This window comes from Trachurus japonicus, chromosome 22 (assembly GCF_045865225.1).
Source record: "Trachurus japonicus isolate A0001 chromosome 22, Traja_1.0".
NCBI lineage: Eukaryota > Metazoa > Chordata > Actinopteri > Carangiformes > Carangidae > Trachurus > Trachurus japonicus.
In genome coordinates, this window is record NC_140928.1 from 9825664 (window position 1) to 9852004 (window position 26341).

The 26341-nt window shown below is 40.0% G+C and overlaps 2 protein-coding genes across 3 annotated transcripts; one reads left to right on the plus strand and one right to left on the minus strand.

Annotated features, from left to right (window-relative positions):
- The first annotated feature begins 4067 nt into the window (after window positions 1-4067).
- On the plus strand, window positions 4068-10352 carry vsnl1b (visinin-like 1b). Its single transcript, XM_085768350.1, has 4 exons — window positions 4068-4450; window positions 6445-6613; window positions 6782-6997; window positions 8291-10352. The coding sequence occupies exons 2-4, from the start codon at window positions 6452-6454 to the stop codon at window positions 8486-8488; spliced, it is 576 nt and encodes a 191-aa protein (XP_085624476.1). The 5' UTR covers window positions 4068-4450; window positions 6445-6451; the 3' UTR covers window positions 8489-10352.
- Window positions 9801-26317, minus strand: smc6 (structural maintenance of chromosomes 6). 2 transcript variants are annotated; one of them, XM_085768348.1, is made up of 28 exons: window positions 26208-26316; window positions 25219-25373; window positions 25022-25133; window positions 24048-24153; window positions 23831-23967; window positions 23036-23097; window positions 22632-22712; window positions 22405-22506; window positions 21864-21983; window positions 21545-21640; window positions 21224-21370; window positions 21014-21102; window positions 20755-20925; window positions 20451-20629; window positions 19291-19492; window positions 19087-19201; window positions 18820-18980; window positions 17977-18112; window positions 17683-17763; window positions 17391-17561; window positions 16385-16522; window positions 16151-16296; window positions 13815-13940; window positions 13621-13726; window positions 12716-12868; window positions 12490-12587; window positions 9979-11468; window positions 9801-9939 (listed from the first exon to the last, which is right to left on the minus strand). In XM_085768348.1, exons 2-27 carry the CDS (start codon window positions 25357-25359, stop codon window positions 11390-11392), a joined length of 3255 nt encoding a protein of 1084 aa, XP_085624474.1. In that variant the 5' UTR covers window positions 25360-25373; window positions 26208-26316; the 3' UTR covers window positions 9801-9939; window positions 9979-11389. The 2 variants fall into 2 exon arrangements, with proteins under 2 accessions (XP_085624474.1, XP_085624475.1); XM_085768349.1 differs by lacking the exons at window positions 9801-9939; window positions 9979-11468 and having other exon boundaries at window positions 12501-12587; window positions 13819-13940; window positions 26208-26317.
- Between the last annotated feature and the right edge of the window lie 24 nt (window positions 26318-26341).

Below are 26341 nucleotides of genomic sequence, written 5' to 3' on the forward strand. Positions count from 1 at the left end.
TCAATCCACTGCTTTTTGATCAGAATGAGGAGGAAACAGGACAGTAACTTTCTATTTAATGCATTTTAAAGACACACAAAGATGCAAAGGTTCAGGCATCAGTGAACTGATTAGATTTTTTTTGTAACTAACATTTACATTTAAACAAGAAAGTGAAAAATTAGAGTAGTAGGGATAGAGCCGACTCCAACTTGACAGGATAGGGCTAACAAAAATGATACATTTTCCAACATTTTGTACATCAACCAGGTGGTACTTTATAATATTCTAGACTTTCACAAATAACACATTATATGAAAGATAATTAAGCTATTTATTTATTTTTCTACAGTAACATTATTCAAACATGCAATAACAGATTTTCGGGCAATTTGGGGGCAGTGGAACCAAATCACAACAAACGCCTTCCTGTCGTATCATTAATTGGTTTCTGAACTTGTTAGCTGACCACCTGGTGAATGTAAGTACAACATTCAGTCTTGTTTAGCTCTGTTTTTGGAAATATCTTGTTCTAATCTTGCTCTGTGTCTGCCTGCTGCTTGGTGCTCTCGCTAAAAAAAATGATGCTAAGAGCAGCAAATGAACCAGAACTGTCAAGTTGTGGACTAAACAGCGGAAACTCTCTATTAAGCTCTGTGAAGCTGAGCGTAGCTGCAAATTCAGGTGATAATTCTCTGTAGGTTTATCACATAACGTGACAGCTTTCACAATCACAATCATTTGATACGTTGTTATAGAAATATTGGTTAATGTAATATTTAAAGTGTTGCGCAGAGGAACTCTGAATGAAAACAATGATGAAAAGGAAAGTGACGCCCCTCACTTCAGGGGATCCTAAAGGAAGCGGGGGGCTCTTACACTTTGGGATCCACACACTAAAACGGCCATAGCTGGGTCCTCTTGGTACAGATTTCTTCTTTGTCTTTTGAAGATTTCCATGATGTCATTTAGTGATAATTTAGAATTCACCCCCCCTCTCTTTCTCTCTCTCATCCTTAAATTATTCCACTTTTGGCACAGATTTTGAACTAAAAACATTCAGATTGTGGAGAAAAAAAATCCACCAAACACATTTTAACATAAGTTTAGAAGTGTAAAAAAACATTTTGTCTCACAAACCTTCATATATATGATATATATATAAATATATCATCTGACAGGAAATGTATAACAGATAACACTGAAATGGTGCATTAAATACTACATTGCCTTTGATTGAGAGATTTAGAAAATCATTTTGATACTATTTTTTCACATTACTGTGTAACAAAAAGGTAATGTTCCCATTGGATTTTTCATTCTTTTTTATTATAATTTTAATATTTAAAAAAAAAAACAGTATAACCTAAACAAAACGTAACATAGAAAGACAGTAGCTCTCTTGTAAGTATATATAAAGAAAAACGAGAGCATCGTGAACGTGATATATTTATGTTTCTTTCAATATGCAAGATTGTTACATGCCAATTATCTCCATAGGCTCTTCATGTATACTCATAAGGACAGTTTTTTTATTTTGTATGTTTCTATGTTTTTATCGAGCATCAGTGTTGATACGGAAGTTGTCAAAACACATGAAACACGTAAATGTTACACTAAGAAAACCTAAACGGCCATGTAAATGGGTATATAATATAGTATTGCTTTTGTATACCTCTTTTGGTGTACAGTATGCATCCTTTTTTAATCAATTAACCTTTGTAAGTGAATGCTGCTGTAAAGATATTACATGTAAGCCATGCCTAGTGAGATCAAGCTAAGGTGTTTTATTTTGAAAATCACTATGAATAAGAGTTTTAGAGAAAGTTGGGTGGATCAGAACTCTATGCTGGTGCTAAAGGTTAACTATGTATTTAACTGTTTGCTTTTGTGTTTGTGAGATGTAAAAGGAAATCTTATGTGTACACTGTACTGTATGTGAGTATTATTAAATTAAAAAATCAAGTAATCAGATTGTTATGTGTGGGAGCTGGGTTTCTTTGACTCGCTAAACCATTATTTGATTTTTTTATACTTAGGAAGCCCAGTTGGATCCAGATTTGCATTTGGGTCCTCACAACTGAGAATAATAATTTTGGCTGGGAGCGTCAACTGTGCTTCAAGAAACGATTTAACAAAGGTGACCTATATTTGTGGCTCTTTAACCGGCGTCCAGGGAACTCCAGGGGTCCTTGTGGGTCTCCCAGAGGCTTCCCAGAAAAAAATATGGAGCACTTTTTCTTTTTTACAGTAGATTAGAAACACTGGGGGAATATGACATGCTCTCTGGCCTGTTTCATCCTCACCCAGACTGAGTCAAGTTATTAGCAACATTAAAATATGATGGAATGATTTTAGTCATGTTGGGGACAAGTGATAGAGATATGAAATAATTAAGATAAGATAAGAATTACTTTGTTAATCCCCAAAGGGAAATTTATTTCAATTTGGGAAACACATGAAGTTAAACAATGATTGTGTTATATCAATAGTTTAACATTTTGGGAAATACACTCATTTTGTTCTGGTAAATATGAAGCAAAATAAAGATGTTTACCCTGGGTCTATCAGAAGGGAATAAAATCAACCTTATGTAGGCCTATTAACAATTAACACTTCATATTCTGCTTATATAATATCATGTGTTGATATTCCTGTCTAACTCAGCACATTGTTCCTTTAAACATAAAGGCCACAAAGGGTCATAAGATCATCTAATGAATTAAGACCAATAAGGAATAATCATGGTGATCAGTTTGTGTTTTCAATCAATCAATCAATTTGTTTATTTCGGGCATGTCAATTTAAATCATCATCATCACACTTCATCATCAAATAATACAATACATGGCCGAAAGGGAAAAGCGGGAGAAGCAAAAGCTTATCTAGTCCCGCCCCCATTACCCACAGAATAAGAATATTTGGAAGTTTTGGAAGTGTGTATCTGCACATTTCCAAACAAATTTATAATCCCATAATCAGTCTCTAAAGCACTGAAGTCAGTTTTATGGTCAACACTGAGGTGATGACCTCGACATGCTTTTCAGCCCCCTGTGCTAATAACTACACCTGGCTTCAGGTTTTAGGTTTGACTTTGTTTAATTAATGAAAGAGTGTTATATTTATTTTCTGCACCATCTGAGCACAAGATGAAGTCAAATAGACTTGGGAACAAGATTTTGAGCCATTAATTCAGGGCCCAGTTGGCAGCACTTAAGGTGGCACAAATCCCTGAACAAATATTCATTGAAAAACAAAAAAACAACAACAACCAAAACCCATTCATCCACAAACATTTGGTGTGTATTTTATAGCCTGGTTTTGGCATTTCAGTGACAAATAGCTATATAAACTGGACTTTTTCTTATAAGCCAAATACAAACAACCAAATAAAAGATCCAGCACCATCCCACCAGATTTGTATTTCCTGGCAGTGAGGCGTCGCTTTGGAAACTGAATCTACAGTAAATGAGCAGAGATTCATTCACGACCTTGGGGACACATGATGGGAGGAAGACAGGGGAATAAGACTGAAAGCTCAGGGAATAGCTAAATAATTAGCCCTCGCCTTTGGATAAATCTTTAGATGTTCGTGCAGGGAAATAAAACTTGCGCAGTTAACTGAATGAATGTGATAAATTTAGATTAATTATGTGGATTTTGTGTCTTTTGGTGTGTGTGTGTGTGTGTGTGTGTGTGTGTGTGTGTGGTCAAGTCTCTAGAGGGGTGGGGCTGATGGGACTTGATTCATGACTCCTGGCTGTGGCCCCATGCGCACAGTGAGCAAGGGGCTTTCAAGGGCCACGGGTTTAGTCAATAAATCCTGGTATGCCCCAAAAAGAGGCGTTTAATGACCATAGGAATAAAACATTTCCCCCCTTTTTTGATCGCAAAAAGCCTGATCAATGAGTTGCTCCACCAGTGGCATAAAAATCTGGACGCATCTCACAATCTGTTGTTTTGTTTCCAAATAAACCAAAATGTCAATTTCTCATGATGGGGATGATGGTGGTGATGATGATGATGATGATGATGAAATCTCAGGCTGACCATCCTCATCACGATGAAGGATCCGCGGTGATACAGTGCCGGGATCCAGCAGCTGAACCCAAACGGAGCAGCAGAGCAACAGTGAACTTATGATCAGGCTGTGATGCACACGGGTGACGCCGCGCTCCTGTAGTCGCATAACCAAAGACTGGCGTGGGATCGGTCCCTGCTGCGCCTCATCTGGAATAACGTCGGGAAAATCCAGAAATTTCATTAGCGGGGTGTTCGTGTGCATATGTGTGTGCGAGGAGGACGTGTGTGAGTGTGTGCTTTCTTTTTTTTAAGGAGGCGAAGCGAGTGCTGAGAATAATCCCTTTTGGGCAAACGTTTCCATCGGAAGAGGGGGGGTTTTCTGTACTTTGCAGAAGCCAGAGCAGATTGATTCCCATTGAGAATCACCAAATATAGGCTGTGGAAAAAAAAAGGTAAGAAGTGATCGCCTTGCAAGATGAACATGTCGTGCTAGATGTTCAGATGTGTGGATGCGGCGAGCGGCGGACGGTTCGTGTGAATGTGTCACGCATTATGTTTCATATTTTCCTTCTTGTTTGGATGAATGGGATCGAGCGGAGGGCTGGCACACTGGGCACCTGCGCATCCCTTAAAATAAAGCCTGTGCATTTTGCCCGGAGACAAGATAAATAATAATTATAAAAAAAACAGAAATAAGACAGTCAGGGGATCATTTGAGGAGGAGGAGGGGGAAATGTCACCAAGATTTGCGTAATTAATTGGCTTTTACGTGCACAGCTAACGTGGCTCTGCGGTGGCACGGAGGGTGCAGCAGCTGCTTCGTGGGTTAAAAAAAAAAAAAAGAAAGAAAGAAAAAAAGGTGTGTTTGCATGTGAGATTTTTTTTTTTTTTTTTTTTTTGGACGTGTTTTCTCGCCCCGGTGCGCGCAGCTGAGATGTGGCTCTGGTGAAAAATACTCTCACTGCGTCGTTTCCATCGGAATGCAGCAGCAGCAGCAGCAGCAGCAGCAGCGTCTCCGCCTGAGCTCCGGCAGGAGGCGGTTAGCTTCAGTAGCATTAACTCAGATGTCGTTGCCCCAAAGCGTGAAATAAAGCAGCATCTGCTCGGGCACAACAAGCTGCTCGTACCTGTGGCCTGTGCGAAATATGCGGCGGATATTTACTCCCCTAAAACACACACACACAGACTCGGCCACTCGGTGCTATGTGTGTGTCTGTGCTTTCGCTCGCTCACACACATCAAACATATTCGTTTTGTTATTTTCCTGCATAAAAACGCTTGTCCTCAAGGTCATTCACCGAAGCCCATTTTTTAGATGTTAAAGCCCCGGATCGGTGGGCTGTAATAATTAGGCAGCCATAGCTCGTCAGGTTTGGTGATGTGACACGCACGCAGGGGATGCACGGGAACGGCTGTGGTTTTGCATTGATTTGAGCTGCAGCGACACATTTGTGCTGTTTGTTGTGGAAGGCCTGAGCCAATGCAGTGCTGCCTCTGCTACAGCTACTGCTGCTGCTGCTGCTGCTGGTGTTGGTGGTGGTGGTGTTGGTGGAGCTGTCCAGCCTGCTGTCATGCTGCTGCTGCTGCTGCTGCTGCTGCTGCTGTTGCTGCAGAGATGTGGACCATATGTTGGTGTCAAGCAGTGATTATTCTCACAATGGCCTGTGTTCACATACAAGCAAAGAATATTCTGCTGTCTCATTTGTTAAATTATGAACGGAGGAGTTGACGCAATCCTTCCCAGTTTAAGTCATTTCCCACATCAGGAGTCAATAATTCATGCATCTTCTGACAGGGCTGCTCTGGTGCGGTTGTTCAACTTGGAGCCGTCAGTGTGGATAAGGACCTAATCCAGGCAGATTGGTTTGTGGATTGGCCCACAACTGGCTTAAACACTATATTACATACAGACCAGTATGTTATAAGCTATATTCCCCTACTGATCCAGATTACAGAGCCCCCCCCCTGTGTCTGTGTGTGTGTTATGTCTGTGCAGTGTCCACACTCAGGTCTCTGGATTTGCTGCAGCGGTGCCCCTCTTTACAACCCAGCACAGGCTTTGTTGTCATTGTCAGGTTATAGGACAGTGTTTGCAGTGGAAACTTGATAGCAGCGATCGAACATTTGATGAACTGGATCTGCTCTGACGGTGATGATCCAGGTCAGAGCTACCCGGGCCACAGACTGGCACAAACAGGCTGAAAGGGATGAGGGGGGGGACAGAAATAGAACAGGGAGCACCAGGGAGACATTTGCCCCTCTCACCAAACAAAACAGGCAAAAAATAAATTAAATGATTAAAAACATCCACGCCCTCTCCCATAACTCGAGTTTGAAGTGGATTTTTTTTTCCTTTTATTCTCTGTGCTGCAAAGCTGGAGATGTTCATGCTGCCATCGCTCAAGCATAGATAAATGCATTATTCACGTGTTCTTGCACCACAGGAACCATGGGAAAGCAGAACAGCAAGCTGACTCCAGAGGTGATGGAGGATCTGGTGAAGAGCACAGAGTTTAATGAGCACGAGCTGAAGCAGTGGTACAAAGGCTTCCTGAAAGACTGCCCCACTGGCAGGCTGAACCTGGAGGAGTTCCAGCAGCTTTATGTCAAGGTCTGTGTGTGTGAACCACATCCTCTCTTTTGAGTTATCTTCTATAAAGAAGTCCTGCCATCACTGCTGTCACAACAGACCCTCTCTTTTTTTTTTTTATTATTCAAAGCCCTTTGGTTGAATTATTGAACGGCTCTCTCCCACGTTTTTTATTTTTATTTTTTGCAGTTCTTCCCTTATGGTGATGCGTCGAAATTCGCACAACACGCCTTCAGAACCTTTGACAAGAACGGAGACGGCACCATCGATTTCCGAGAGTTCATCTGCGCCCTGTCCATCACATCCCGCGGCAGCTTCGAGCAGAAACTCAACTGGGCCTTCAACATGTATGACCTGGATGGTGACGGCAAAATCACCAGAGTGGAGATGCTGGAGATAATCGAGGTGAGGGGATTATCCGGTCATTAAGCCCTCGCTCATCAGGGGAACTGGCTCTGTTTTTGGTTGTTATCAGCCTCCTGCACACCTGCAGTGCCCTGAGTACAGACGCAGTTTCATAACGACAGAACTGCAGTTGTATTGAATTACATTAGAGGCCATTTCTGGAAACACTATAAGTGTAGTAAATCTGATAGGTCTCCGTGATATTGGAGCATATTGACAGTTCCTGTAGTGATAAATGTGGCCTGCGTTTTATTCCTGTGCATCTACATCAGTGGTTCCCAACCTGCCACACCCCCCACAGCTCTCTCAGATCGACTCAAGTACCCTCCATTAATGTCATCCACCATATTGCAAATACACTATAGACACTATACATTATACAACAGAGATTGTTTTGGTCAAGTTTGCATCCATACTGTTCGCTAATTCAGTATTTTTACCAAACAGTTGCAAACTTGTTAGTAATACCCAGTCTATGGTAATACCTAACAACAGGGCTGTAAACTTTTTCATTTTTCATTTTCGTTTTGCGACAAGACAAGCTCATCAGAAAAGCAACACAAGATCACAGCCTTCCGCTGTTACAAATCACAACAACACAAGATAATGCACAACACAAACACAATAAAAAAACACAATAAAAACCAAGAACGCAAACATATGTAAAGGACAAAAAAAAAGTGGGTGTGGGAACTTTTTAGTACTAGAACAGTAGAGTACTTTCTATGACTGTGTTCTCTGTGATTTCATTTTGCAAGAATAAAAGTGACTTCAGGCCTTTTGGGACATAAAGTGCAGTTGAAAAAAGGAAATTAATCACAGTGTAACACAATATGGTGATGCAATACTCAGGATATTGCAAAAGACCCCAATACTATGACGTAAATACTGTGATTATATCATATTGTGGGGCCTCCACCCCACCGCTACCTAACAGCTACATTTTTTTCCATTAATTCTGCTATTTTAACAGTTTGTCCATCACCACTAATTATTTCTGGCTCATTATTTTCAGCCTTTGTGCTAAATTTACAATCGGCCTCACACCAATTTGCTTGTTTATTGTCCCCCTCAACAGAAACATATGAAATTCATTTTCACAAAGTTTATTTAGTTGAATTAATTCGTTTCATTTTCCACACAGCCCCTGGTAACCCTGCCTAAATACCCCCCTGGGGTCCGAGCAACCCTGGTTGGAAATCACTGATCCACACAAACACATGTAGGCTCCGCTGGATTACATAATGAACCACAATCCTCTGCTAATTTCTGACTGCGTCTCACTGCCCACAGGCGATCTACAAAATGGTGGGCACTGTGATCATGATGAAGATGAACGAGGACGGTTTGACACCAGAGCAGAGGGTGGACAAGATCTTCAGCAAAATGGATAAGAACAACGACGACCAGATCTCGTTGGACGAGTTCAAAGAGGCGGCGAAGAGCGACCCGTCCATCGTGCTCCTGTTGCAGTGTGACATGCAGAAGTGAGCCGCCGGCCCCCTCTTCTTCTTCTTCTTCTTCTTCCTCCTCCTCCTCCTCCTCTTCCTCCCCGCCCCTCTTCGCTCGCTTCCTCTCCCCCGTCTGTAATCCACACACTCTGGACAGCAGCACATGTTTTAATGTCTCATTAGGTTCTCTGCCATTTCCACAGGAAAAAAAAATAATGCTTGGACTATTTTTCAATGGACTCGCTTCTTGTGGTTGTATGCATGAGAATGTCAAATGCTGAATAATTTTAAATATAGCTATAAGATATCATACATTTCTATTTCAAAACATGCCAATGTGATTTGTGCACAGTAACCCCCCATACATTCTCCTTCAACCCCTAGCTTGTATATCAGTGGAGCACTGCATTCAATTATGTTCCTGCAGTATTTAGGATCCCCAGTGTTCACTGCTGCAAATACTGTACGCTTTACATACTAGTAACAAAACAATAATTCCTATGATAATTGTAACTGTCTCTGCTATCCAGACTTGTTGAGCTCTTGGAGAATAGAGAGGCTCCTGTCCTGGCTTCCTGCTGTTTTCACACGGTGGAACCAAGACGAGCAGGTTCTTTGCATGCATATATTATGTGTCAAAAAAAATATAATCTCTTACCTTTTGCATCTTTAGGTGGTTATAAAAGAGAAACCCTCCAAAAATTCATTTAGTATTGTTGCATGGGATGTACAGTATGTGACTCATGAGACCATTAGTTCACCTCCAGTAATGTGGGAGCATGCTTCCCTCCATTTGGTACACGTGTATGTGTGACACTTGAGTTTTTGAAAGGTAGTATTTGGGTTGCAGTTGGCTAATTACCGAGGAAGCGCTTTCACATAAACATTGTATTATGTTTTTTCCTGCTTCAGTGACTTCTGGGATGAAAGTCAATATATTTATGGAGCATCATCCCTCTTCTGATTTTAATTTGTACTGCTGCCACTTAATCTGGAGGAGAGGCCAAAAATTGCCGCTGTCATTAGGCGCAGTACTCATGCATTATTCCCCACAACGATCCCAAATTGGCTTCTTTTTTCAGGCTGCTTCTTTGATTTAGACTTAAATATAACTTAACTCTGTACATATCAACATGTTTACAGAAACGAAGAGCACTGCAAAACGAGTACAGTCTTGGCTTTTGACCCTGATGATGATGCTGGGAGCTCACTCTCTGGGCTGGGGACCTTGTGAAAGTGGCTCCACTTCCAAAACAGCAAAAAAAAAGAAAGAAAAAAAAAGAAAAAAAAGAAGGGCAGGGGAAGAAAAAGCCTCATATATGTTTACTGGACACACTGCATTCCTGAAACTCTTTTGTAAGGAGAAACTTTTTATTGAACGGTCTCATCTTCTAGTTTATTATGTTTGCGGCGATCATTAAAGATGCAGAACCCTCAGGAGAGGTGTATGATGATGCTTTTGAAAGAGCATTTCAGTGACGGGGACGGCAGCTGGTTGATGATGATGATGATGATGATGATGACGATGACGATGATGATGATGTAGGCTACGGTTAATGCGGAAATTCTCTTTCAACTGTTTTGCTTCCCCATTTCTAGGCTATGCAAGCATGGACTGAGTGTCTGCTTGTAGTCCACTTACAGTAGTGGAGGTGGCAGAAGCTTCTCACCGTTCTGTCAATAACACAACAGAGAAATCAACCATGGCTTTAAAAATGTCTCTATTATTTATACATTTCACTCCAGTCACCATGTCAGATTCTTTGTCTAGTAAATGTTTATATCAAATATGAAAAATCATTATACAAGTGACTGTATTCTTTTATACATGTGGCATGTGTTGCACCCAAACTTAATTCTGTAGTGATTAAAATGAATAAACCATCAACAGGCTTTTTTCAAAAGACACAGACTGACAGGAGCACTTAATGAAGACCAGCCTCGGCTTTTGATTTCATTTCTATGTGAGCTGTTTTGTATGGCTGGATAAATGAAATACATGGATGGAAAGACCTGAGTGTGTATGTGTGTGTGTATGTGTGTATGTGACACTTATGATCCAAAGGAAAATTCTTTGATTTCTGCTCAAGATTTATTCTAAAACAGTGGTTACAGTTTTTCACAGAAATTACAGTTAACAGCTGTGAACAGCTGCCGGATCAGTAATTAGGAGGAAATTATACAGAAAAAAATGCCTGTAAAATATATAACACTGACAGATTGAGAAGAGTCCTGGTTTCATGGATTAAACCACACCCTTGAGGTAAAAAGAAAGTTCTTAAAAACATCTTCAGGGCATCATATTACACATATTATAGACATTGGAAGTACAAAATTAATATGTTCAGTTCATTTGTTGCATTACAAAAACAGAAATAGATCATTCCAGACCTGCTGACTGAATTTCATAAAAACCCAAAATGTGTAAAAGACAATGAGACCAGTCAGTGCCTGGTGAGCTCCAACAGTATTTCATCCTAAAAGTTACAGTGTACAGTATACTGTATGAGCTTTGTAACGTGACACACAATGTTGTGTGCGTTAGGTATATAGGTTTTTTTCTTTAATGTGCTGTTTCTGTGACATCCCAGTTACAGTTAGTGACAAGCTGCTGGTTGCTCAAACTGACCACAGTCGCTACGATCAACAAGCGTCTCCACAGCCTCCCTGCGCCCATGATATAATATTAATATTCTGAACATTAATACTGAGTAAAAAAAACTCCAGGTAGCAGTACCTGGAGAACTGTCATGATTAAAAAACAAAGTGAAAATAACAGTGATACAAAAAAAGATTCAAAGTGAAAAGTACAACAGTAAAAGGTTAATAGTTCTCATAGATACACAATAGACATTAACATACAGTTATACTGAAATATACAGTAATAGTGCAGGTGAACATTCCTTATGTACATCATTATGTTTGGTCACTGGAGCTCATCTCAAACATCCTCATCACTGCGGCTTCTCTCTGGATCTTGAAGCTGGTGGATTTTGATGAGTCTGCTTTTAGGTAGACTCCTGAAAAACACAGTCACAGGTTCATTTAGTTTGTCATTGAACATAAGTCACATGTTGAATTAAATTCCTCAGACAAACAGGGACAGTTGGCACCTGAAGTGGCAGCATTTGAAGAATAAAGAATATTTCAGATTTTTATACCTTTTAAAAAGGAATGAAACATTAAAATACAGCTGAGCTGCAGAACCACCACACCTTTGTATTTATACAAGCAATTTCACTGATGGATATACAGGTTAGTTCATTAATGTGTTTTTTGTGAGGTCACGACACGCACACAAATTTATCAGTCTGTAAATTTAATGAAAAAGTTCTTCTTTCCATCCCTTGAATAGTTATAACAATATCTATTTTTCATGTTTTTATTCAATTAAAAAATAAAAACACTTAATTAAATGACGCAACTGAAAACTATTAAAAGCCAGACTCAGTATAATGAAATTAATTAATTCAGATAAGAAAACACATTAATGAATGAAGTTTATTATTACTTATTTAAAATCAATTCACTGCTCAGTCTAAAATAAACACAAATTAAAAACAGAATAAAGCACTAGAGGGATGGATTAATGAATGAATTAATATCAAATTATCTATTTCTTTTTGTTTGGTTTATGAAAATATAATAATTTGTATAATGGCTCATAATTGAGGACTAAAAAAATCTTTGAGTTAATCTTGTGGAGGCAAACTTGTTTTAAAGGCATGTAAAAATATTCAGCTTTAAAAAATGTTTCATCTGATAGGTTAAAAAAAATAATTATTTTCTTAAAATCCTGAATTTATGAATGGACGAACACCTTTTCTCAGAGAACATGAACTGAATGTTTCAGTTTTGCAGATCACACTTGTGTAATTTAGAGTAAAAACCATGACTGACGCGTCGTGATCATGCTCACATGAACATTAAAATGGACAAAGATCATTTTTCACAGTGAAAATAATAACATCCTGGAAAAAAAGAAGGTTAATATGGAAAGTAGAGCATGTAAACAAAGAGAAACATTAGATAGAGCGTCACCTGGTGGTCATGGGAGTGATGAAGACAAACTGTCGGAGGTGCTGCCGCTCTGACAGCTCCAGGAGGAGATCCAGAGAAATTCTCCGATTGTGCATATCCTGCCAAGAAAAATGAAGCGGACTTGGTAATCAAAGTGAGTCGGAGCCAAACTTTTGCTCAGCTTCTCTTCTTGGCTCTGAGCAGATTAACTGTGTGTCTGATGTCTGTTTTGTTGTTGTGTACTCACCATGTAGACGTCGAACTCATCGAGGCATCTGAAGGGGGACTCTGTGATTTCCCACAGGGAGAGCATGAAGCAAACAGTGGAGAAGGAGCGCTCACCGCCAGACAGCGACCTCATGTCACTCACACCATCATCCTCCCGGCCCGGAGGCTTCACCTTTTACAAGTACCACAACAGGCTGTAAATTGGTACCAGTGTTTTGTTGTTTTTCATAAACATTTAGAAAAACAGCAGAGTAAAGTGCATGGTCAGAGTCTTAAACCCCTTCACCACTAGGATGCAAATTTAAAGGTACCATTGTCTATAAAAGTAGATTTTTTAAATATATTTTCTGATTATAAAGCAGGTCTAGGTTCCAGGTATCTAGGTATCAAAGCCTCAGTCCACAGAGAAAACACACAGCCTGTATTCAGAAAATTAACTTTAAAAAAAAAGGTTGTCAGGACTTCTGTAACTTTGTGATGTCACACCAAAGCAGTCACTGCTACTGGTCCACTCCCCAAGCCCCGCCCACCATTGAACATAACAGGGTTATTCAGTTTCTCTGATTGCTTTGCTGTATATGCTTCATTTCTGTTATTCACAAAACAGTCAGCCAATCAGAAGAGACGTTCAGAGCCTCCTCTTGTCTGATTGGCTCTCTGATCTATTGCTGCTAGAGCTCCAGAGAGAAGCCTGAGGGAGGAGATGGTTTTTGGTTCTTCAAACCACAAACATCTTCTTATGAAACAACACTTAGAAAATATGAGACAGTGATAGTGTGTGTAAAACTCAACTCAATTCAATCAATTAAATATCTCACAGATTATCTTTACAGAATTAAACAAGGAAAAAAAGATGCTGTAAGACAAATACAGGCATACATCTGTATCCGCTTTTCATGAACAGTAAGAGATGAGTCGACATACCGAGATTGACAGCGTCTCATTGTTGTGATCGAAAATCATTGAGCCACAGCAGTTCATCTTTATCAGGAAGTTGTTGAAGTATAACTTGCATCTGACAGAGAGAGACCTGCCGGAGGGAGGAGGAGTCAGACAGAAGCGGATTTTCTTTTTTGACAATTAAAATAGCTTTTTAAATGTTGAAGGCCGTTATTTACCTACGCATTATTTTGTATCTGTTCTGCCTGTCTGACATGATGTTATCGAGTCGATCGATGAACCGCCGCAGGTCTCGCACTTGGTTGGTTTTCTCTCTGTAGAGAGCCAGAGCCTCGGCGTACTCCCTAATGAGGGCAGAAGAGAAGAGATTGGCATACCCTAAATATTTTTCTCACTTCAGTCTTCAGTGTGCACGTGTGAAATGAGGGCAGAGGAGGATTTAGCGATGGCCAACGGGCAGATTGGATTGAGGTATGCGGTAGGAAAAGCTGTTGATTGCAGGAGAAGTTTCATTGGACAAGTTGAACCTCAGTGGACAGAGGCACAGTTTTTGTCTGACGTGGTGACTCAAAGTGAAACCTACTGAAAACAGCTGAAAAATCTGAGGGAAGCTGGAAGGCTCTTTAAGACCTCGAACCACTGCTGCACCATTATTACCATTATTTACATTAGCCTGTTAGCCTTAAAAACCTTCAAAGGGTCATATTGAGTTATGTGAATGAAGAAACCATTTACATCGAGCATAAGTTGTAAGGCCATGCTATAAAAACGATGACAATAGTTGGGTTTCCATCCACCTTTTCTTATGCGCATTTTGTGAAAATGCGCATAAATACTTGAATGGAAACGCCAGAAATTCGAATAAAGGCAGTAAATGCGCATAAAAGTTTATACGCTTGGAGGGGGTGGATTTGTCAGCGTATCGAATAAAGGAAATGCGAGTTTTTGTGATGGAAACAGATTATGCGAATTGAGGCAGAGTTTGTGGGTGAAGCTGCTGGACTTCACCCAGCGACGCCCCGGTCTCCCAGCTCTCCTCTCTGCACCGCAACACAAACGCGCTCCGTAACCCATAATCTTTTGATGACGGTTAAGACTACACAAACACACGCCGTAACATCGTTATGTAACTTATTGATTTTTCTCCGGCTTCGTATGTAAACAGATGCACATGGAGGAGAGGAGCATAACCAAAACAGCGGAAAAGCGAGCGGACTGTCACAGTTCCCGACTGTCTTACTGTGTAAATATCTCATGTTACAACATGAAAACCTGCAGCTTATATTCAAGTGCGGCCTATATATGTATTTTCTTTTAAAATGTAGCTGGTGCGGATTATACAGGTGCGTCTATAGTCCGGAAAGTAGCCTACGTAAATTGTCCATGATGTTGAGTGTCAGCTGAGTGTCAACTGTTGGATACATTCACGCTCTCTTATGACGTAATCTCACGGTGCACTCCTCCTAATCGCAAAACACTAATGAATGGAAACGGGCATAAATTCGCTTTGCTTTTTGCGCATTTTCACAAAATCCGCTTTTAAATTCGATACGACTTGGATGGAAACCCAGCTAATGACACATTTTAAAAAGTCTTTTAAACTTAACTCAAGTGGGACGAAGAAATGGATACAGCACAGTATTGTAATATTTGCATGGCAATGTTGTATCGATTCACAGATGCCAAGTATTGATCTTTTACTGTGTGAAATTTAATTTTTTATGACTGTCTGTCTCAAGAATAATTGAGAACTGAGAACTTCATCCTAATAGATAAAAAATATCTTGACAAAATTTTGCTTTTGAGACAAAATCTGTAGTTGCAAAAAGATAATTACGGTGTATCAATGTCTTATTGCAATAACCAGGATATTGTAAAATTATTGCAAAATGGCAATAATATTGTATCGTAACTTAGGCATCAAAATAATATTGTATCATGAAGCCTCTGGTGGTCCCAAGTGTAATACTATGACTTAGGCTACATTATTTATGATCAAAGAACATAAAATGCACAACAGTCTCAAAAGTCTGGTCATAAATCCTCCTTCACTGAGGTTATAATGTTCAGTTTTTGTGGAAACTGTGTTATGGAAGTGTGTATTCAGCTTGATGGTGATTTTGGAAGACGTAGTACAGAGAGGCTTTTCGGTTATTAAGTCTTCTCTCATCGGTATAAAAGTGGCTACAACACCTTTCAAAAGGAGCTTCGACAAAAACTGGTTTCGCCCTGGTTAGTTTCTGCAGGGCCGTTGAATTAGACTCATATTGTCTAAAATGCTGTAGGGTAGAGGTATAGAGTAGCATAAAATGAAACAGTAAGTAAATTATGCACAAGCACCATCAACTTGAGTAGCTACATGTGTATTTTATGAGCACATTTGCATTTGCAGTCAGACAAACAGCTCATGGAAAAACTGCGGCCCAGAGAGTCAGCCATTAGCAAAGCAGCTCCGTCTCTGAGAAGTGTTTTGCATCGACAACGACTAAAACAGGGGCGGGTGAGGAGGCGACACTTTGTCACAGATGTTTTCAGAAAGCTTGTGATTTCTCACCTGACCACCCGTTCGTGCTCGCCGTGGCTGCTCTCGTACACCTTCATCTTCTTCTTCAGACGAGTGATCTCCGTGTCGACGCTCTTGGTGCTGCCGGTCACCTGCTGCCGCTCAGGGCTGATCTTTGAGGCTTTGGCCACGAACTCCTGTCAACACATGTGATGTAACTGAGAGCTACAGTGCTTTAGTGGAAGAAAACCATCTGTTGACCAGATATAGTTGAGCTCTTGTTACCTCCAACTCTTCCTCTCTTTGGGCGAGGTCGCTCCTCATGGCCTGGATGTTGTCTTCATGAGCTTTGAGTTTGCTCTCGAAAATCTTGAGGTTTCGTTCGTGCTTCGTGCACTCGGCCTCCAGTTTCAGCTGCTCTTCCTTTACGGGGACAAAATGATGAAATAACAAATAATTTCACTATCACCAGTTCTGGAGATTTAAAAACAGACTCGATCTTTGGAGCAAAATAAAAACTCTTTAAAGGGATAGTTGAACATTTTGGCAAATTGGCCCATTGCCATAATCCCTATAGTCATAGCAGTAGGTTCGTTACTTTTATTTGTCGGTGCAAGCTATTTTTAGAAAGGCCGAGCTGAGCAGAGCCGCGAGCTGCTCAGAGCTACGGTACGGAGGCTCATGGGATTTCTTGGTTTCCCTCTTGTGGACAAGTTGTGACCTGCATATTCACCGCGCTATGAACTGAACTGAACTGAACTATGAGATAATAACAGAACGTTACGAGACAGAGTTGTTTTCGAGGTAAATTCATGCAAAACAGCTGATGCGCGTTGCCTTCAGGGACAGTTTTTCATCAACAGTCTCTGCATTTACCTCGAAAACAACTCAGTCTCGTAACGTTCTGTTATTATCTCATAGTGAGGTGAATGTGCAGGTCACAACTTGTCCACCAGAGCGTTTTGGAGTTGTTGGATTGTGTATTTGATGAGTTTGATGAGGGAAACCAAGAAATCCCATTAGCCTCCGTAGCGTAGCTCTGAGCAGCTTGCGGCTCTGCTCCGCCGTTCTAAAAATAGCTTTCACTGACAAATAAAGGTAACGAACCTACTGCTATGACTATAGGGATTATTGCAATGGGCCAATTTGCCAAAATGTTCAACTATCCCTTTAAATTTAAATGATTCACAGATGAAAACAGACAACGGAAGTAGCATTTTGGCAAAGAGATGTTTTCATGTTTCTTTCTTTTAGCCTCTGAACAAAGTAAAACAGCGGTGTGATACTGCACCTTCAGTGGCTCCATTTCCTCAGACAGCTGATCAATCCTGTCTCTAACTGACGAGTACTCGCAGCCGATGTCTTCAACCATCTTTTGGTGTTCGTCGAGCATTTTCTTTGCTTCGTCAACAGTTTGCTTCTCGGCCTCGATTTTGTGTTGGTTCTCACGGGCAACTTCTTCCTGCAGGGAATAGAAGACATTAGACTTTACTTACAGTATGTCTATGTATGGAAGGATTCATGTCTGTGTTAAAAAGGTAAAAAAAAACAAACAAACAAAAAAAACAAATTTAAACTGTCACCAAGGAGCTGATGTCATCGATTTGCTCCTCTCCAGCCGTCTCCAGCTCTGTCACTGTTGCCTTGACTTGATTGGCAGAGGCCTGCATTAAGAACAAAGAAAACAGTGAAACTATTTGTGAGATGACACGGCATCAATATAATCAATATTTCCACTTGCAGAGAGCACAAAGGGAAGCAAAGAAAAAAACAGGAGGAGGGAGACAGAGAAAAAAATCCAAAGGGTGAAATGTAAACCAAGCAGCAGTTAAAACAGACTGTGGTGCACATAGAAAGAGAAACAACGCTTCACTGACTAGGGTCCTCTTCAGGGTCATGATGGTGCTGTTCAGCTCGCTCTCCATTCTTGAGATGTCCTCGGTCACAGAGGTCACGTGGAGCTGAAACCTGGACAGCTGAGCCTGGTGATTCTCCAGGTCTGACTCCAACATGCTGTGACAGGAAACATCAACTTGAGCTCAACTCGAGACTCCAAGTCCACGCCGTCGTAAATGTTTCACATTGAACAGCCACATCATGAGCCTCCTTTAAAAACTCCAGTTAGCTCCATCTGACATCAGGGAGGAGCAGTCTCTAAAAATATAACACTTAAGGCTGGAGGATTTCTCTATATGTTAGCGTCAAATGTCATCATTTATACATTGGAAAAGTCCAAGTTCTCTTTATAAGACTGTGTCAATAGCAATAAACGTGTGTGTTCCCTGATGTAAAGGAGAGTGAGGACACAAAAAAACCTCACATTTGTGTGCTTTCAATGGAGAAATCAGGCAACGTAGGACTAAAACACTGAATAATGGCCAAATGTTTTTACAGAGCATCACACAGTAGTGTCACAGTTGAACTTTGACTATTTGGATGTAAATTTTCATCACACTTAATCTTATTAATGATCACAATAATAATTCCTCTGACACATTGCGCCTTCAAAACAAGGGTTTAAAAAATGCTTTGAGATAAAAGCAAAAACATTAAAGAGAACAAATGCAGAAGAACCCAAAGAACAGCGACTTATAAACCCATAAGAACCCAAGTAAGCAGCACTAGAACTCAACAACCAACTTAAATTGTGTTTGTGAGGTCACAGAGGTCTTGACCTTTAAAAAACACAAAATGATGCTGGTAAGAAACATCTTATTTACCTTATTTCACTTTCAAGATCCCCACCCAGGTATTTGGCCATGGTCAACTCAGAGGTGTAATAACGGTTTGGATAAACCTGATCTCCTTCGACAGTGAACGCCTCGCGGCAGTTTTTAGGCGGCCGTCCGTGCTGCATGATCTTCCTCGCTTTGTCTTTCTCCTGTAACCAAACACAGGTAAGATAGCAATAAGATAAAACAATTTCTATGACTGTGAAAATAATCATACCTGCAATCAGCATTAACTTGCATTTGTGTGATACTGACTTTGATTATTAGAATTGATTCAATCCCTCTCATGTCAATCAGGCAGTTGATGATGATCGGACTCGTTGCTGTGAATATGTCGAGCACAGACGGGAATTCTGGATGAGATGCTTTCCTATAAAACACCAGGGGAGGGAAAACAACTAATTTGTAAAGCATGAAAAAAGTCATGCACTCTGAAATGCTGCTGCTGCTGTTACTGACCGTCCGTGAATGTTGTAAACTTTTTCAGAGAAAGGGCTGACGATGATCTGCGGCCTGTTGCCCTTTGGGTAATAGTGAGACATGAGCTCCTGGAGGACGGCCTCGTCTTTGTAGTTGTCACAGCAGAACGCTTTCATGAAGCTGCGCAGACAGCACTCCACAGCTATAGCTAATGTGGGATCCTTCAAACTGATGCACGCACCTGAGAGCAAACAGATATTTTATTTAAAGGGATAGTTCACCCTAGAATGATATTTCGCTCATTATCTACTCACCCTCATGTTGACTAAGGGCTGGAAGAAGTTTGAGAGTCCATCCAAATCTCGCGTGATTCGCAGTAACCGCACTGACGCCGGCGCAAATCACGCGAGATTTGGACGGACCAGGAAGAGGAGCTTCAAGAAGCTTCCGCTACAAACAAGCTTAAAATATAGACTAATTTAATTTTTTTCGGGACAATTACGCAATTTGGGGCTTCAGCACAAGACGGACATTACATACGAGCATCATGGAGGTATTTGGATGTTTTTTTGTGTGTGTTTTTTTACGAAGAGCTCTGGTGTCCCTTTGCAACCGTTATATGGACATGCACTGCTACGCCAAGACCCCCTGTAACTCAGAGAAGGGACGGTGGACTCTGAAAATTCTTCCAGCCCTTAGTCAACATGAGGGTGAGTAGATAATGAGCGAAATATCATTCTAGGGTGAACTATCCCTTTAACTTTACTCACTATTTCACTGCAAACGGTTTTGAATGACTTGATTTCCAACATACATAAATAAATAAATTGATGAGTAAATGTATCTGTTGATTCATTCATTTTCTATACCGCTATCTGTTGATAAAATCTTCTTTTGGGTTAAAACACCTACATGCCTGATACAAATATGTGCAAAAACAACAAAGGCAAAAAAGAAAAAGAAAAAAGATCATGTCCAATGTTTTAGACAAAATCAGGCTAGCTGTTTCCCCTTGTTTTCTTGCATTTACGCCATGCTAAGCTAACTCAATCCTTGGTGAACAGACAGAGTGGTGACCATCTTCTCATCTACCTCTAAACAAGGGAGTGTTTCCTAACATATCAATCAGCTCCTTTAAGTTCCATCTAATCCCTTTTATGATGAAGGAGGAAGTCGAAACAAAACCAAACACAAGTCACCTATTGGGCCGATGGGTTTCTTGACAAAGCGTCCTGTAGAATAAGCTTCAGAAATGGAGCCGAGCAGCTCAGGTACATGATCTCCAAACCTCTTCAGCTTGTTAGATCGACTGGCAAGGAGCTGATTCCTCCTCTTCAGCTTGGACTCGTACGAAACCTGGATATTTCTCTCCTCCAGTCTAGTGAATACAAACAGGGTCTGAACATTAGATTTGTAAAAAAAAAACAAAAAAACTGACTGTCACTCATTTTACCCTTGCCCCCATTTTACACTTTGTTTGTGTGGAACACCATATTCTCGTACCTCAGTTTGTCCCGCTCCTCTTTTCCTTTGAAAAGTGCCTGATGTTTCTTCTTGATCTCTTCATTCAGCTCTGTGCACTTGTCCTCCAGCTGTGCAAGCTGCTCCTTCACAGTGGACAAGGTCTTCTGTCGCTTTGTATACTCTGTCTCTCCATCGCTGCTCACGCTTACACTATAATACAGTGAGAAATATAATTTATTATTATATTGAATGCACTAGTGTGTCTGAGGGTGAGGACGTCACTTGGAGGTTTTGTTACCTTGTTTTTGCCTTGTTAATTTTCTCCTGCAGAAGGTTTTGCTCCTGCTGTGACTGTCTGAGTTTGTTCACAGCCCGAAAATAAACAAGCTGTGGGAAAAGATTATGTCACTGTAACCAAAATAACTGATGTAGACTTGATGTTTTCAGAAGTAATAAACACATCTTAGCACCGACACAGAGCTAAGTCGTCATATTTCCCTCCCAGTACCTCCTGTTCCTTGTAAGCTCTGCTGATGATCTTCACTTGCTCCCTCAACTTGAGACTTTCTTCTGATAGAGACTCTTGCTCCTCTCTCAGACTGTCACCTCTTGTTTTGAAGCACTGAAGCTTCTTCTCTACTTGAATGACCTTGGTCTGTGTGGGAGACAAAACAACAAAACAAAGACAGCACCTTTAAAGACAACGTGTAAAATCAATGACTGTGTTCTGTATCGGACAACAACCTCTGTAAACATGAAAACAGCTCCAACATTTATTAATAGAGCTGTGTACTGTATATTCAACAGAAGAGGGACACTTGTGGCTCACCTGACAGAGCTGAAGGTTTTCCGTGTGTTTGTAATTATTGTCCTCCTTTTCAATGTCCTCCTCCAACTGTTGAACCAACTGCTCCTTGTCTCTGACCTGAAAGTGTTGATTTAAGAAAAGATATGAATAAATTCACCTTGATCATGTTCAAGTGAAAGAACTTATTGGAGACTATGTACTGAATAGAAATGATAAATAATGTGGTAATGTGTTCTTTTCTTTTCATACCTTCTGAAACGATGAGAACTTATAAAGAAGAGGTAGCTGAAACTCTGACTTTTTGATTTATTTCATACACTAGTGATGACGTATTTCTTACCAAACACCAAGCCATCGCTTTCTTCAGAATCTCCAAAGAGTCTTTCATCTCGCTGAAGGACGACAAATTTTCATACCTTTCTTTCTTCTGTAGAAACTCTTGCTTCAGGTCCTTGAGACACTGCAAATAGACAGAAATGTTTGTTTTTCTTTTAAATAAAATTTATTTTTGCAAAATCACAACAGACAAACGTATTGTCAGCAAGCGAGCACATTTTATTTGCAATTTTAACAACAAAAGGTACAAAGGAGGGAGTGGAAGAGGATAAGGAGATAGAGAGAAATAGAAGAGACAGAAAAGAAAACATATAAAACAAGCTGAGTTACTGTTAGTTCCACACACACAATGAAAAGTATGAAAACAATTTAAAAAGCCGGGTATTGATTTAAAAAAATCCACCTCCACTGAAAAAATAAGTAAATAATCAAGTAAATATTATATTTGATTAAAATCTGTCAGGAAACTGTGAATTACTGGAAACAGATCAAAATACTTGATGTGAGAAATAAAATGTGAGAGGTTTGTGTGTTGAGTACAGTACCTCCTCTTGTCTCTCAACCTGCTGTCGTGTGACTGTTTTAGTGTGTTTGATATGGATGTAGTCCCTCTTCATCTGCTCCAGCAGAGTCGCTTTCATAAAGAACTGAGAATGACAAACAAAGCTGTTTATTTAAACATACTTGAAGAAAAAAATGCAGGCACTGTGGCCTCTCTAAACAGATTTAATCTTGAAATTGAAAGCTCAAAACAGACATGGTGGCGAAGTACCTTATACTTGTCTGATTCACTTTTTGAATGCAGGAATTGTTTACTCATCTCTTGGTTGAGGATGGACACTGGGTTATCCAACTGGAAAACACAAACAAAAGTCCTGCTGAGGCTTTGAAATGTGATTGGTTGTGTATGAAACAGACAAAAATAATTCCTACGTTGAATTCTTTTTCTGCTAACTGTATTTTATTGTGATTGTATTGTGAGTTTTATGTTGGGACTACAGATGGAAATTAGCCCTAGTGGCTAAATCTGGTACAACCATCTCTTCTCTGTTCTTGATTAATGGTATTGTACACTGTCCCGTAATAATAAACTAAACTAAACATGTAAGAAAATAAAATCAGTGTATTCACCAGAAGTAAACAATTTTTTAGGAAAAAAATAACCTGAGGACGTACCTGGATATTAAAGTGGTCCAAAATGGCTGTCAGTTCCTCCTTCTTGTTTGAAATAAGATGACCTAATGACAGAGGGTAATATTGACTGCATGCCACTTATTACTATAGCACTGGAAGAGCTGAAATAAAGACTAGATTAAAATCAATTGGTAACTATTTGGAATATCAATTTTATTTATTTTTTAAATAAAAATGCCAAATGTTTCCTGAAATAACAGTTTCAGTCCTTTTAAACAGGGAACAAATGTCTCTGTCACATTAAAGACAAAACAACTAAAAGATCAATTAAGAAACTGATGGATTAGCTAATAATTGAATTAATTAATTAAAACAATATTTACAGTAGCTGCACATTACAGTTGAAAGGGAAAGGACAACAGCAGAGTAAAGCATGACCACCCATGACTGAATGAAAACGTATCAACTCGAACACCGTGTCTATCAGTCTCACACACGTTCTCACAGATGCAGTTCTGGTTCCTTTTCTTTACAAAATGACTCAGTGACATTTATAACTTATGAAAAACATGTGTCCAGATGTGAGTGTAAACACGAGACACAGATGGTACAAAATAGGGAAACAGTGCCATGCATATAAAATGCATGTGTGAAAGTTTATAGGGGGAAAATTCCTGACTGGGAGAAAAGAATGTATACAGCGCCGGGAGGTGACTGACGTGTTTTGTCCTCACTCCATGTGCGTGTCTGGATTATTTGAAATATAGGGAAGGTTTATTAAGACTAGGACGGACTGGGCCTGAGATGAAGAGAGTCTGGAAGTCGGGGGAAAGTCACCTGATTTGCTCTTGAGCTTGCAGGTCCGACATCCGTCACTTGAGATCCGATGCTCGATGGAGATGCTGTCACCGTAGACGTCCTTTTTATAAGCATCCGGTCCTCGGTTTCTCAGCTTCACTGTTATATCTGCAGTACTGGGGAGCAGAGTAAACTGTTTTAATGCCTGTTTTTCTACCACGGCCTGGGTTTAACATTTCATAGTCTTGTGACTTACTTTTCCCCCATCTTCACAAATTCCTTCAGCGACACTGCTCTGTTGGTGACAGTTGCCTTTCCACCGAGGCCAACAATCAGAGCCGTCAGGATGGCACTTTTTCCACCTGAGAAGTTAAAGTGAAAAAACAGTGAGAGATGAGAGATTTGATAATTACATGGAAAGCATATAATAGAGAAGTGCGGGTCCACAGGTGGAACTACAGACAATATGCAAATAAATATAAGTCACACTTTCACTGACGGATGAGGAACACTTGTCTCTGAATAAACAAATCCTTAGTCATCTAACAGATAAACAGGAAATTAGACGAGTTTGTGCACAGACATTTTTTGACAACGCATATAAATTGCACGTGTTGCCTAGTTCTATTATACACCAAATTATTTGTTGCATATTATATTGTAAACTTCATGTTATGCAACTGCTTCTTATATAATTATTCCTGACTAAAACAGTTTCACTTAAAAAAAAAGTGGGATATGAGCTGCAGTGATTTGTTATTTAATACAAAAAATTGGTCTTGACTAAAGGCAATCAACAATTATCTTGATAATTTATCAATTAAGTCATTTTCCAAGCAAAAATATTCCCTAATTTTTACTTATAGGGAGTTACTACTTCAACAATAAAACCTGTGCTTTGCGGAAGCATTTTACTAAACCTTTTTTCAGGCGTCATACAATTGTTCAAGACAATTATCAGCAGATAAATCAATAATGAAACAAATTTTTAAGGGATGTACTGTATCACTTTCTCCCATCTATCACTCTAATTATCCATCTAAAACAGTAGAAACTGCTGAGTTTTATGTGCCATGACATCAGACCAATACACATCAGTTAAACTGTGACGTAAAATGAAAAAACAAATGGGAATGGATGCATAAAGTTGTCTTCATTTAAAGTGAGTAGCTTCATCCACTGCTAGTATTAAACATACAGGCCAAAGTCAGCAGCAGATCACATTCTTACTTCCATTGTTGCCCACGATGAAATTCACATTGGGCCCAAAGTGGAACGGACTGAGGAAGTGGTGACACATGAAATTCTTGAGGGCGATGCTCTCAATGAGGCCGATGTCCCCCTGAAATAGATAGAGAAACATTACACACCAACTAATGAGCTGTAATGACAAAGAGTCAAGTGTTTCATGGGGGGAGTTTACTCACTGTATTAGAGTGAGTGATGCTGCTGGAGGACGATCCATGACGGTTTCTATCATCTGGTAGGTCTTCACTGCAAACAGCTGTAACTCGACGGCTCTTGACAGCTGTGACATCGCCGATCACTTTGCCTTTCCTCTTACTCATTTTGAGATGAGTCACTGGAAACAGCATGAACAGGAAGAAACACAAACAGACATCTTCACTGTTCGGCAGACGTTCTTCCTCTGAGCTAAAGGCAGATTTGAGTTTTTAAAGCTTGTGCATGGGTGTTTCTGTAACTATTAGACAGTCAGTTTTTTAATTTATGCCAAATGTACTAGCTTTTGATTATGCCCGTCACTCTTCCCCTCAACAAACACTTCAAGTTCCTTCTCTTTTTAAAACCAAGGACGCTTTCGAAACCGTTGCAGTTTACTATTTTGAGACATGTAACGTCTGGCCGTCTGCATGGTAATATTTGTAGATGTTTGTATTTAGTGATTGCATTGCAATGCAATCACTAAAACTGGTTTCCAAAGAGTGATCATGCGAGATAATCGTGTCTTTTGTCTGTTCTTCAGGAAGCTGCAGTCTCAAGCTCACAGCAACAGCAACAAGTGTTGTTTTGCAAGACGGCACATGAACACACAATTTTTGTGTTTCTGTATACTCTCTGTATTTATACTGTGTTTAAGAAGTGTTAAATAAACATCATTTAAAGAGTTTTGCATGTATGCATATGGATGCAATAGGTCTATCTAACTGTAGACTCTCAAACAGGTGGTGGGGATTGAAGCCTGTAGTAGGAAAAAACTGCACCTGTTCTGTTTATTGTCTGATGCATTTAAGAAACAGTGGAAACATTGTGACATTGTTGTTTCTATATGCACTTGATCTCAGTACAGCCCTTTGACTCAAAGCAACACGTGACAGCAAAACCCTTCAAAACTTCTGGTAAACCTTTTAACATTTAATTGGATCATAAACAATTACGACTGATAAGCTTGGCCTACCATAGTGCGAGTGCCTGCGTGTGCAGCCTGCAACAATGACATGGTCACGGAGGGACACTGCATCGACTTGACTTCCTGGTCACACTGTTTTGTCAATGTGAACGCAATCGAGCAGCAGCGGCGATAGTCGTGTG

Coding starts and splice junctions, on each gene's coding strand:
- vsnl1b (XM_085768350.1), top strand. CDS start 6,452: ATGGGAAAGCAGAACAGCAAGCTGACTCCAGAGGTGATGGAGGATCTG. Junction 6,614..6,781: donor TCCAGCAGCTTTATGTCAAG/GTCTGTGTGTGT, acceptor TATTTTTTGCAG/TTCTTCCCTTATGGTGATGC. Junction 6,998..8,290: donor AGATGCTGGAGATAATCGAG/GTGAGGGGATTA, acceptor CACTGCCCACAG/GCGATCTACAAAATGGTGGG.
- smc6 (XM_085768348.1), bottom strand. CDS start 25,359: ATGAGTAAGAGGAAAGGCAAAGTGATCGGCGATGTCACAGCTGTCAAG. Junction 23,968..24,047: donor TTTGTGAAGATGGGGGAAAA/GTAAGTCACAAG, acceptor TCTGCTCCCCAG/TACTGCAGATATAACAGTGA. Junction 11,469..12,489: donor ATCACTCCCATGACCACCAG/GTGACGCTCTAT, acceptor TGTGTTTTTCAG/GAGTCTACCTAAAAGCAGAC.